Source organism: Protopterus annectens, chromosome 13.part0 (assembly GCF_019279795.1).
Source record: "Protopterus annectens isolate FY-2018-M chromosome 13.part0, PAN1.0, whole genome shotgun sequence".
Taxonomy (NCBI): Eukaryota; Metazoa; Chordata; order Ceratodontiformes; family Protopteridae; genus Protopterus; species Protopterus annectens.
The window spans coordinates 1059679453-1059693748 of record NC_056747.1 but is presented as its reverse complement, the minus strand read 5'-3'; the positions used below and the strand labels follow the sequence as shown (position 1 = coordinate 1059693748).

Here is a 14296-nt window from a genome sequence, read left to right as displayed (position 1 = left end):
AATGTCTTTCAATGTGGAACTTTGAGGAACTTCAAGGAACGTGAACTTTTTAAGACCCTAAATGAGGTACGTTCCTCGTAATGAGGTACACTTGAGAGGTATGCAGGGAACCTTTGCTTAGTACCAGTTCATTGGCCACTTTCTAAAGAGGGGCCAACTGCACAAATTCTGAAAGTATATTTCCAGTTAAGCCAGTTCTACTGTGCAAAAGATAAAACCCCAACTAAACAGATGCTCTGAATGAGATAAGAAAATGAAAAAAAAATTGGGCAAAATATTATAATTTCCTTCCACTAGGGTCTGTATTTCCAAATAAAATGTTTACACTCTCAAATTAAAGATGAACTTTGTGAAAGGAAAAGCAGGAACTGTTTTGGCATCTTTATGAACAGCAATCTAGTATTATTATAAATATGTATTTTTTTTATTTTGTTTTCACTGTTGGGCATGCAAATAATTATCACAAATGTTCTCTTCTTCTTTTTAGGCTCTTCATGCTGCTTCAACAATCCACGAAACACAGCAGTGGCTTTTGAAAAATCGATTTTCCAACTACTGCAGGATGTTTTCTAATTTCACAGGTAAATAAATAGTAGTCTTTGCATGGAAATGCAAATACAAAACAAAGTATTCACTACTTCTAAGTATATAACTATTTCCATGGCAACACATAGGTGGGAACATGGAATGCAAATTACCTTATAAGCAGTTGAATCTTATGCAAATGACCTAGGTGGAGCGATCCAACAAGCAGACAGGCATCCGTGTAGACTCCGTATCAGTGTTCATAGTGTACACGGAATTTTTCCACGGACAGAAGGGGATGTAAAAGTCCACAAATATAGACATAACTCCCCAGAAATTGTTACATCACAGACATGTAGGTGCAAAAGGCACATTGTGGATGTCTGAAAAAGGAAGGGAATATGTAAAATAAATAATATTTTTTTAAAAATAATTTTGACATGTTTGCGCTATGAGCCGCAGTGCCCAAACACGCTTAACAGAAATAAAAAAATAAATAAAAAAATAACATTTCTAATATGGTTTTCACAAATATACTGTAGAACCTTGCGGGTCTGTACAATGGGACATATGTGCTGTCACCAAGCTCACACAGCTATGAACCGTGTAGTATTTAGGCTATCAGCATGGATATGTACCCAAATGAGGTGGATTTCTTGAATTGCCAAAAGGAGCAACGTTGTCCACATATCCCCTTCGTGTAGGCTCCTACATGATGATGATATTATCAGAGGGTGTGGATGACATCAGAGGTGTGTGTCTTATTATTTTTAGGATTTTTTCTTCATAGCCACACATGTTTACATGGTGTGCCGCATAGCTGAGCTTGTTCGGCCAAACAGATTACCCGCATGACAGTGATGATGTAAGCAGCAATCACTTAAAACTGGATATCTTCAGAAAATATTTTTGACCTTTGTATAAGCTATGCTGAGCGCCGCAGTGCATAGCAACGGTGTGCATACTTAAGTAGTGCCTTTAAATAATGGTAATTATATCCTGTGCAGGTGAACTGCATCATAATTAACCAAGCCCACATGATGGACCTAAAGCACAGCTGTATAAAATATGCATACATCCTACATTCTGATTTTCCATCAATACTCTGGGCTGTTGGAGTAGAGACCTGGGAATTTTAACTGGGATAATGCTAGAGACTGCTGCAGTTCTGCTACATCTGTATGTGCTAGATGCTGAAGTCAGTGCTGCTGGTGCTGCTGACAATAGGCCTCGGCTGAGAATTAGAAGAGTGTTCAGGCCCTGGGTAACCTCCAGGAGCTACATGAGCTGGAGATTGTAGAGCACTATAGGGTGGACATGGACATGTTACAATAACTCACTGATCTCTGTCACCCTCAACTCAGAGTCAGAGCTAACAGAGGGAACCCATCCCAGTGGAGACAAAGTTATGTGTAGCCCTTATGATACTACCTACAGGTACTTTTCAAAGAACAACTGGGGACATGATGGGGGTGTCTAAGTCATCTGCATCCAGGATACTCCACCAATTCCTGGATGCTATGCTTCCACAAGCCAGTGAGCACATATCTTTTCCCCTTACCTCTGAGGTGAGGCCCACCAATCCGCAACATTTCTACCATGTAGCACACTACCTTGAAGTACTGGGTGGCATAGATTGCACACATGTACACACCAAGGCACCACCTGGTGAGCAGGATACAATCTATGTTAACCGCAAGGGGTACCAGTCCATCAGTTGCCAGGTTGTGTGCAATGCCCAGTGGATTATCCTGAATATGTGTGCTGGCAACCCTGGCAGTTATCACAACTCACATATCTGGCACACATCACAGCTGAACCAGATGTTTGCTAGGGGGGACATCTCACAGCACCATTTACTGGGGGATACTGGCTACTCTCTGGAACCGTGGATGATGACACCCATCAGAAATGCACACACCCATAGACAAATGCCATAATGATGCACACGCACAAATTAGGAACATCACAGAGTGTGTGTTTGGGCATCTCAAGTCACAGTTCCAGTGCCTCAATATGTCTGGTGGAGCCCTGCAGTATATTCCAGCCATATGTGCATAGATATTCACAGGGTGTGCTATGCTACACAACCTGATCCTGCAGAAACAGCTGCAGCAGGATCAGCAAAGAGAAGGAATACACAGCCCCCCACCAGTACCTAGGTCACCATAGCCACAGTCACAGGAGGACTCAGAGGAGGAACCCCCTGCTGATGTCCCTGTTGGCAGATGTAGACATGCTCAGTATACCTGGGCTTTGGCTAAGAGACAACGCATAGCACATTCACTGACAACCTAGGGACTAACACCTTGCTCCTACTCTCATACAGATATTAAAATTGATGTCAGGCAACTCACACATCCTGTACTTATCCATGTATTGGCTGCGTACTGCTTGCATCAGACAGAGTCAGCCCTGAACTACAGCTGTGTCAACTGCTGCATTTGCAGGGTAAGTTCGTAACCTATACAGTAGTCTACTGGATTATTATGATATGTCAGTGTATGTATGGACCAGGTACATTATGCAAGTAACTATAGTGGGCTAGTTGGACAGAAATGATATCCACATTGGACTACAGATACACATTCCACTAACATGTTTCCATTTCTATTCAGTAGGCCTCATGAATGGAATATTCATGCAGTGTTACTGCAACAGATTACTGGTACATCATGAAAGGGAGATCTTAGACAGTTGGGTTAAATGATAAGACTGCCGTGTATCCCAGTAGAACATGTGGTGTTGTCCTCCCCAACACAACATTCCTTGTAACTGCTTTAACTGTACCTCATCAATGGTATATGAACATTTCACTCATTCTCAGGACAGTACTACATAAATTGATCATACATTGTATGTCTTAGGTAATGGAAGAATAACCAATGTACTTGTTTATGCAGGTGATTGTGTGATGAATGACTCTCTGTCTGTAAGCAGTTTCTGCTGCTAAAACGACTAAGGCAATCACCTTGTGTGATGGCATTCATGGTTCTTATGTAGAAGTATCCACTTGTTTTGGATGTGAGGTATCAATAATTTGTGTTCTGCAGACTGTCAGTCTGTTTGTGCTGTACTGTTTTAACTGCTGTCACATATTAATTACATAAGACAACTTTAGAAAACCTTAGCCAATGTGAGTGAAGTGCAGCAGTGCAGAAACAAGGACAGATGTCTTAGTGTGTAATACACAAAACCATGGACTCGAGTACAGCTAAGTGTGGGCTAAAGTCAGTTTATAACTAGCCAAAACTCCCACTGGGTATGCTCATAAACTTAAGCCGAGCGCTAATCTGTTGCTCCTTGTGCAATGACTTTATTTATATATATATATATATATATATATATATATATATATATATATATATATATATAGAGAGAGAGAGAGAGAGAGAGATATGTTTGTGTGTGTCTGATATATATAGGTTCATAGGTTGGTACTACTAGGCTATCAGCCCTAGGGCCTATGCAAGCCTAGCCATAATAATTCCCTGGATATTTCTTCCCACAATATTTACTTCTATTTACTTCTCTGGACCCCTGTCTAGCAGGGCGACTGACATGATCCTGGGGTGAATTTCCTATCTCCCATCCAATCATCAAGGTTCCTATTGAAGAGGGCCAATGAGGCGCTCTGCTTGACATGTATGGGCAGTCTATTCCAGAGTATGGGGAGTCTCTGGGTCAGGAACCTATCCCTCCAGCATGTTTTGTTCATTGTGATGACAATGTTTAGATCCCTAGAGCGTGTGGCTCTGAGGGATTGGGATTTCTTTAAGTGGAGCATGCCCAACAGCTCAGGGTTTGACATGGCCTTGTATGTTAAGCAGAGATCGCCTCTGAGTAGACGATATACCACAGAGTATAGCTGGAGTTTTTTTAGACGGTCAGCATATGGCATCGGCTTTAGGCCTGTGATTCTTTTAGTGAGGTATTTCTGTGGCCTTTCCAGCTGTTGCAGATTTCTTGTGAGGTACATACCAAATGGAGCATTATACTCTATAATGGGTCTAATGAGGGATAAGTCAGTGGGACAACAACCTCCTTTTTTCTGGATGAAAAGCCCTTAGTGATGAGGTGTGCCACATAGAAGGATTTCCTGATTGTTGTGGCGATGTGGTTACCAAACGTGAGACCACTGTCCACCTGTGTCCCTAAGTCTCTCATCACACTTTCGATGTTTAGTGTCCTGCCACCTATGTGGTAATTCATGGGTGCATGTTTTTTTTCAAAGGGGATAACTATACATTTCTTGGCATTAAGCTTGAGCCCATGGCTCTGGCATCAGGCATCTGTTTCTGTAAGGCCCTTTTGTAGAATATCCACATCATTTGGGGATTCAATAATGACTCCCAGTTTGCAGTCATCTGCGAACTTTGTTAGCCAGAGTCCCTTAGTGTTGGCCTGTACTTCAGAGAAGTAAATGCCAAACAAGAGTGGTCCCAGGACTGAACCTTGAGGTACTCTAGTTGTCACTTGTCTGCAGCTGGATTTGGAGTCGGCTACTTTTACAGTCTAGGTTCTGTCAGTAAGCCAATTGGCAACCCATCGAGTGACGTATGGATTTATGCCCAGCTTAGTAAGTTTATCTATGATTCCAAAGTGGGGGATGGTGTTGAAGGCCTTGGCAAGGTCCAGATAGGCTGTGTGGACCGCCTTACCCTCATACACAGCTCTGGAGACTAATTCAAAGAAGTCAATCAGATTCAGGAGACAAGATCGGCCCTTCACAAACCCAAACTGGGTGGGGTCCAGTGTTTGAAGGTTGCCAATGTCTTTGTTTATAAGTTTCATGATAATGCGTTCCAAACCCTTGCAGATCAGGCTTGTCAGACTGATGGGATGGTAGTTCCCAGGATCCAAGGTGGATCCTCCCTTGTGGAGCGGGATAACTGTAGCTGTGCGCCACTCAGTGGGCACGAAGCCTGAGGTGAGGCTATGATTAAACATGACACAGGTATTTAATGCAATTCTGTTGTAGCTCAGAGCAGATCTGAGCATTGCCATTTAGATTCTTGACATAACTATAGAATGCCTTGTGGTTGTCTTTGGAATCTTTGGCAATTTTATTTTCATAACTAGCTTTTGAGGATTTTATGAGGGATCTCAGCTTCATACTGAGGCTGGTGAGGGACTTTTTTGCATCCTGGGATTTACCTCTTTTCTGCAACAGTTTCTTCCTTCTGTTGTATAGTTTGTTTATAGCAGGGGACCACAAGATTGGCTTCCTTTTTTTGGAGAAGAGCATCTTGGTTCTATTTGGGATGGCACGATTCATGCACGAGTGGATGTGCTCATACAGTGCCTTAGTGTAGGATTCTTCAATCGAACTTCCAGATCCCGTCTGTGTGGGTGTCATGAAGTTTGTCACTTCTGACTTCAGTAGCATGAAGTTGGCTTTGGAGAAGTTTTTTAAGGAGGTTTCCTCAATGGGGGGTGGGATGTGGATGTCAAGGGTGATTTGCTTATGGTCAGACCTGACCAAGGAGGGGGTGATCACTGGTGTGAAGCATCTATCTCCCATGTTGGTAATAACCTTATATATATATATATATATATATATATATATATATATATATATATGTGTGTGTGTGTGTGTGTGTGTGTGTGTGTGTGTGTGTGCGTGTGTGTTATCTAGATAAATGAGGAGAGACAGAAATATATGTGCGTATGCATATATCTATGTATCTATATCTAATCTAATATATATATATATATATATATATATATATATATATATATATATATATATATATATATATATATACAGGGAGAGAAGGACAGTGACAGAAAGATATATATATTGCCTTTGTCTATTTTGAATACTGTGATTTGTTTTATTTACCTTGTGATTTTAACTGCATATTAAAACTTGAAAAGAGACCACAGCTCTGTCTCTTGTGAGTCAGTCAGAAATTAGAACTGATCAATTAAGGACTCACAAATAAGATAGAACAGTTCAGTTAAGGTTAATCATCTGTGAACTGAGGAGGTGGAGCTAGAAACTAAACCTGCTATTTAAGGGATAAAATAAAACATTTCATAGGTTAGTTTGCTTTTTATTTGTTGTATTTTGTATTACTTTATTGCCTTTGTCTATTTTGAATAATGTGATTTCTTTTATTTACCTTGTGTTTTACTTGTATTCTGCTTTTAACTGCATATTAAAACTTGAAAAGAGACCACAGTTCTGTCGCTTGTGAGTCAGTCAGAAATTAGAACTGATCAATTAAGGACTCTCACATAATATAGAACTGGTCAGTTAAGGTTAATTATCTGTGAACTGAGGGGGCGGAGCTAGGAACTAAACCTTCTATTTAAGGGGTAAAATAAAACATTTCAGAGCTTTACTAGATAGGCTCACCCAGACTCTGCTACACTTTGCTGTGAGGGAAAGGTTAGTTTGCTTTTTATTTGTTGTATTTTGTATTACTTTATTGCCTTTGTCTATTTTGAATACTGTGATTTGTTTTATTTACATTGTGTTTTACTTGTATTCTGCTTTTAACTGCATATTAAAACTTGAAAAGAGACCACAGCTCTGTCTCTTGTGAGTCAGGCAGAATTTTTTTCCCAACCCTCCAACCCGGTTACTGTTGTGTTCTTCAACACCACTGTCTTTCTAGTTGCCTGTACCTTATGTTAATTTGACCATATATCTCATTTCCTCTCTGCTTTTACTGGCTTGTGTAAGCACAACATTATCATTTTGTGAAATCACTCCCCTTCAACTATTTAAATGTATTGGCCATCCTACTGTATTCCATAGCACCAGAATACAAAAGTGACCACCCACTTTCAATCTATCTTGCTGTTTTAAAAATAGTGACTGTCCACTAAAACTTAACGTTTTAGACAGGTAAAACTTAAGTTACCTACTTTCACATTTAACTCCTCTAGTGCACACTGCAGTGTTTAGGATAAACCATTTTGTTTCATCTTACCTTTAAGCATCCCTGTGACTAGCACTTGCTCTAAAACCTACTGGAAAGCACTAGGAAGTCTTAAACTGATACAAGTACTCAACTCTCCTTGTTAATAAGGAGAAATTAAGCATAGGCACTAAACAGCCTATAACTGCAAAGTACCTTGCTAAGGTAAGGGAAAACAGCTCTTGTACTTTACAAAAAAAAGTACCAAACCAGGCATGTCCAAGGGTCAGCTTCCGGTGATTTCTCCTGTCCACCTGGTGAATCTGGGAGAAGTTTTAAGGCAAATGAGGGATGGCAGATTTTATTATAACCAGCCTCTTGATCCTACTATGGATTTTAAAAGAAAGATTTCTTCTGAATGCCAAGTTGAATGGGGATATATCAGAATCCCTATTTAAACAGCTTCTTGTGAGCAACCCTATACCTCAGTGGTTTTATATTTTGCCCAAAATACATAAAACCATCTTGAACCCCCCCCCCTCCCAGGGAGGCCTATTGTCTTGGGCAGGGGATCTTTAACAGAACCCTTGTCTGTGTATTTGGAACATGAATTGAAACCATTACTTTGTTTGGTCATGGCTAGGTTGAAAGACTCTAACAACTTTTTGTGCTTAATGAATGATTTGCAAATACATCCTGCCTCCTATCTCTGTACCCTTGATGTCCGAGCACTATATACGAATATATCACATAGTGGGGGTATTCAGGCATTAAAATACTGGCTAGAAGTATATGGTAAGCATCAACCTAGACAGACTGATTTTTTATTAACTTTGGTGCAGTTGGTCTTGGAGCAGAATTTTATTTTTGTGGTGAGTGCTACTTGCAAATGATGGGAACAGCGATGGGTACAACTTTTGCGCCTATACATGCGGACCTCTTTATGGGGTACATAGAAAGGCAGCTTATATATAGTGATTCTTGTCCTTTTAAGAAAGAACTTACCATGTGGCGTCATTATTTGGATGACTGTTGGGGGATTTGGTCTGGAACCATCCAAGATTGGTTTGAGTTTGTGAAATATTTGAACTCAAATGAATTTGGTTTAACATTTACTGATAGATTTGAGTCTAACAGCATTGCTATTTTGGATGTGACTGTGTCTAAGAACCCAGATGGTACTATGAAGATGAATCTCTACAGGAAGCCCTTTACTAAGAATGCCATTCTACAGGTGGATAGTTGTCACCCTAGACATGTCACGTCCAATATACCAAAGGCTCAATTTCAGAGGCTTACACGCATTTGCAGTGAGGACATTTGCTACAAAAAGGACCTGGATAAAATGGGTGACAGATTTGTGAGGCGGGGTTATTCAAGCACAAATATCAAGAGAGATAAAGCTATTACATCCAATTTTATTAGGGATGATTTCCTGTTAAGTGGGAATCTAGATGAAACATATACGAGAGAAAGGTCACCTGTTAATTCAAAAATCAGATTTGTTACAAATTTTGGTACCAATACATTTAGAATCAGGGAAGCGATTTCTAAACATTGGGACATACTAAAGTCTGATCCATTTTTTGCTCAATGCCTGGAGAGTAACAACTCTTACAGTTATAGACGAGGCCGAAATTTAGGTGAGTCTTTACATTGGTACAAGCAGATTGATTGGTTGGATGATAATGCCTCAAGGGATTTACCTAAGGGTAGTAACCCCTGTGGTAATTGTGTCTACTGTAAGGTTATGTCACAGACAAAATCCTTTACATCTGTTAATACTCCTAAGGTCTTTGATATTAAATATCTTATTACTTGCCATACAGACTGGGTGATTTATATGACAGTATGTCAATGTGGTGCTTTTTATATCGGACAAACTTTGAGAAGCCTAAAGAGTAGGATTGCATTAGATCTGAGTGATATTAATTGTAAACAACAAAGGACTGCATTATTTAAGCACAGTTTAATACACACTATGGCACAATTCCTTTTTGTGGGCATTGATATGGTGAAGGGTAATAGATTGTCCGATATAAGCAAACATGAATTGTTGGATAGAAAAGAACAGATGGTGATAACTAAACTAAGGGCATTATACAAACCAGATCCTAATGACCATTGGTAGGTTTGATGGATGATTTTGTGATTAGTTTTAGGTTAGTTTAGAAGATTGGGGTTTTCTTTGCACTTGACCACAATTATTTATTCACCAAGTGCACTATTGTCTAGCGTACTTGTATGTGAATAATAATATATATTTTTGATATGCCTTATTTGTACTTGGTAGCAAAGTATGCACATTTAATATATGCTTGAATGATAATAACGTGTATGTATTTTTGTTTGTTTTTATTCTTATGGGTTTATATGTGTATATATATATATATATATATATATATATATATATATATATATATATAGGTATTTATATGTATGTATATATGTATGTATATATATATATATATATATATATATATATATATATATATATATGGTTATTTGTGTGCTAAAGCAGTTCTTTAAATATTGGGGCAGTTTAGTTATAATGTTTTCTGCTTTTCTATTTGTAATTTTGAGTAGCACTCTATGTGTGTGTATTTATACATGCAGTAATTTCATTCTCGTGTATTCACACTGATGACATCAGGGGGCAAAACTGGTCACCGGTCTGTGTTTGCAGCAGTATGGCTGCTGTGAAGATCACCTGAATGGTTGCTCTGTGTATTTGCACTTGGATTAAAACTTAAACAGTGAAACTAGTGTTTGTTTTGTGTTTCTATCTGTGGATTTTCACTGAAGATGTAGAAGGTATGCGAGTGCAGGAATTTTGTTTTGGAGTTTATATATATATATGCATACACATACTTATATGTGTGTGTGTGTGTGTGTGTGTGTGTGTGTGTGTGTGTGTGTATATATATATATATATATATATATATATATATATATATATATATATTATATTAGATATAGATACATAGATATGTGCATATGCACATACATTTCTGTCTCTCCCCATTTATCTAGATAACACACACACACATATTTATATATATATATATATATATATATATATATATATATATATATATATATATATATCAGACACACACAAACACATATTTTATATATATATATATATATATATATATATATATGTGTGTTTTTTCCCCTGGCTTTTGCACTATTTTGGGCATAGCAGATGATGCAGGCTTCAAAGTTACTGTCCTCCACAAGGCCTGCTTATTTCATCTAGCATGTTAATGTACTTGAGGTGTGGCATGTGCATTAAGCACTGTGGTATGTAATATGTAAGATTAGATCGATAGGGGTTCTAATCTCACTCCAGCCCATTTGTTCTGTCTATATGTACATTTCCCTAAAAAACAATTGTGGATTCCCCACTGACTTCCAAACTGCAATGGATATATATTATTTTTGTCCCTTGCAATTGACGCAGGCCTCCAAACTCCTGTAGTCCACAAGGCTTGTAGATGTCATTTACCATAAGACTACCAGCAGCCACCTTGCTGTCAGACTTAAGCTGTGATGTGTGTGTTAAGTACTGTGATCTGTAGTGTGTAAGACTAGATAGGTTGGGGTTCTACTCTCACTCCAGCCCAATTGCACTGTTTGTGTGTGTATGTGCATTCCCTAGAAAACAAATAGGATTACCATACTAATGATTTTGCACTATTTTGGGTGTAGCAGGTGATACAGGCCTCAAAATTCATATCCTCCACAATGCTCGCTTGTTTCATCTAGCATAAGAGCAAGTAAAGACACGTTAATGTCAGACAGGAGGAGTGGCGCATGCCTTACATACTGTGATCTGTAGTATGTAAGATTAGATAGGTAAGAGTTCTAATCTCATTGTAGCCAGCTTGGAATGTGTGTGTGTGTGTGTGTGTGTGTGTGTGTGTGTGTGTGTGTGTGTGTGTGTGTGTGTGTGTGTGTGTGTGTGTGTGCTATGCAGTGTCCTGTAAACATTAATGGGTAGTGATAGCATTTAGCCAAGTTGGTGTGTGTGAATGTCAGTCAAAGCATTTTACATCAGCCTATAGGATCATAGAATCATTGGAGTTTACAGGCTAATGGCCCACGGCCCTTATAATCCTAGCCAAGTTCTTATCCATATTTACATGATCAGCACCTATTGCCCCTGCCCATGAATGACACAGGGAGAACTCCTGTGGTGAACCCATCCATTCGTAAAAATTGCATCTGAATAGGGTCAATAGGTGTGCTGTTTGACATTAAGTGGGAGTCTATTGCAAAGGCTTGATGTTCATCGTGTTACACTGCTGCAGTCATTACACTTGGGTTATCCTGCCGTCAGGCGGTTCCCCAGTCGGCCTGAGTTCCAAAGTCTTGGTCCGGCATTAGTTGCTGTCGCCTCCTCCCTGACGTCAGTGCGACAAGGGTATATAAGATGCAGCCAACGCCATTTTCTTCAGTCTTTCTTGCCGCGCAGTGCCCGAAGCAAAAGCAGTTCGCAAGTGCCGGTCGGCCGACTCCTGAGATTTTCATTCCCAATCCAGAACCGAAGTCTTCTACAAAGCTAAGTACCCCATTGGGGAAACTTTTTCTTGCCTCAGACCGATGTCAGTAAAAGTTAATAACTGTATTTCTTGTGGGAAGCAAATATCTCATATGGATTTCCATTACTATTGTATCCCATGCCTAGGCCCAGACCACAACGCCACTGGCTCTCGGTTTTGTGCTAGGTTTAACAAGCGCACTATTAAACATCGGTTTGATTTTGCCCGACATTATTTTGGTATAAAATTCAATTACACCATGCCGTCGGAACTTCCGACGACTGGAATACATAAAAAGCGCAAAGACAAGGACAGACATCCGAGGCCCAAAACTGACGACGAAGCCTCTTCTAGGCCAGTCGCCGGTTCTCCGGTTTTCAGCGAAGCACCTTTGCAGCCCCTGACGACCGCTTCTGCAGAGCCATAGGCCGCCTCCGACTCCCACGTGGAGATGGCTGGGCCTTCGGATGCACAAATTTTTCAGCCTACTGAGACTAACCCTTCAGAGGGCTCTGGAGTAGCTGAGCAACCCGCAGCTTCAGAGGGTTCAGACCTACTCAGTTAAGCATTAAACCCTCTGCTAAGTCTAAGTCTTCTTTAAAAACAAAGAAACAAATACAGCATTCTCCAGGACAGGCCTCCATGCCTAAGAAACAAATGCTCAAAATGGCCGAAGACCTAATCACTCTGATCAGGTGGTCCCATCCCCCTCCTGATAAAAGTCCTAGACAGGATGCAGACTATGACTCATCCGACCAGGTGTCCATTTCTTCAGATTCATCCTCAGACCTAGGATATTCTTTACCCCCTTATGAGGATTCTGATGCCGATGAATCAATTCCATCAGCCTCTCTGCCTGAGGACTATTCCTTTGGGGAAACCTTACATACCATGAGGGAGCATTTCCATTGGGAAGGCCAGGATTACTCAGAATCCAAGAAAAGGCTCAGAGACTTCCTTTTATTACCTCAACACAGACCCCTTGCTATTCCGCCAGTGTTGGATATTGTGGATGATGTGTATACTGAATCCAGCTTAAATCCTGATTCCTTATCTCCAGCCCCAGTTAAACCTGATAGATACTACAGTCCCTGACTCACACAAATTTCTGTATAAAAGCCCTGTTGCTGACCCTGAAACTATTTCTCAGGGACCCAAAGGGATTAAGGCCTCATCAGCAAAAAATCCAGTTCCCTCTGACAGAGATTCCAGAGCATTAGACAGATGGGGAAAGAATGTATATACATCTGCAACTTTAGCAATGAGAGCCTTAAATTGCCAGTTTCACATGCTAAAATATCAGCAATTTCTGATGTCTCAGTTGAAACAAAAAATGCTTCCAGATTCAGATCCTCCTAATTTTAAAGAAATGCAGGATTTATTGCATGCAGCTGAACAAGTGGGAAAACATACTTTGCAATGTGGTTTTGATTCTTTAGAGGCCTCCTGTAGAGCAGCTGTTACAGGCTCTGTCATTAGACTACATGCTTGGTTAAAAGAACATACATTACCAGATCATGTTAAAGCAAAATTATTGGATGCACCTTTGCAACAGGATGTGTTATTTGGAGTTACGGCAGAAGAGGTATTAAAGAAAATGGAGGATAAGGCAAAATCTATGTAAACGGTGAAGGATTTCTTACAGGTTCAGCCTCCTCGATTTAGCAGAAATTGGCCAACAAAGAATTGGTCCTTTCCAGTTACAGACAGACCTCAAAGGGGCAGATACAGACATCCAAGAGGTAGAGGTCAACCACAAGGTCCTTACAGGCCTCGAAAATGGGGTGCACCAGGCCAGAAAGAAGGGGAAGACAGGCCCCAACCATATAAAAAGCAGCCCCAATGACTTCCCACTACAGCTGCCAAACAGCTCTCTCTTGGCAGCCCCCTTGGGAGGAAAACTGGCACTTTTCTATCACAATTGGCATTGGATCACCAAAGACAAATGGGTTCTCAACATTGTATCTCAGGATTACAGGTTCCACTTTCACATTCTGCCAAGTTTAATAGGAATGCCAAATCTGCCACCAAATCAATGGGCAGAGGCTCAAAAACAAATTACAGCACTCATGGACATGAGAGCTATTCAAAAGGTACTACCACAGGAGCAAGGACAAGGATTTTACTCAAGACTCTTTCTGGTTCCCAGAAAGGACAAAGCCTGGAGGCCCATTCTGGATCTTTCTTCTCTAAACACTTACCTGGATGTTCCGAAATTCAAAATGTTGACACTATAGCAGCTTCTTCCCATGCTGAGCAAGAAAGCTTGGCTCGTGACCTTGGACTACAAGGAGGCATACCTGCATGTCCCTATCAGACAAAACTGCACAAGATACCTCAGATTCATAGCTG

At 40.2% G+C, this 14296-nt stretch overlaps 1 protein-coding gene across 3 annotated transcripts in view; it reads left to right on the top strand.

Moving 5' to 3' along the window:
* LOC122788117 (transcription factor CP2-like) overlaps nt 1–14296 on the top strand; it is a 343940-nt gene that overhangs the window by 240071 nt on the left and 89573 nt on the right. For all 3 annotated transcript variants that reach the window (XM_044055054.1, XM_044055053.1, XM_044055055.1), the window contains exon 10: nt 488–581. In XM_044055054.1, coding sequence (XP_043910989.1) covers nt 488–581 — 94 coding nt within the window. The remainder of the gene's footprint in view (nt 1–487; nt 582–14296) is intronic.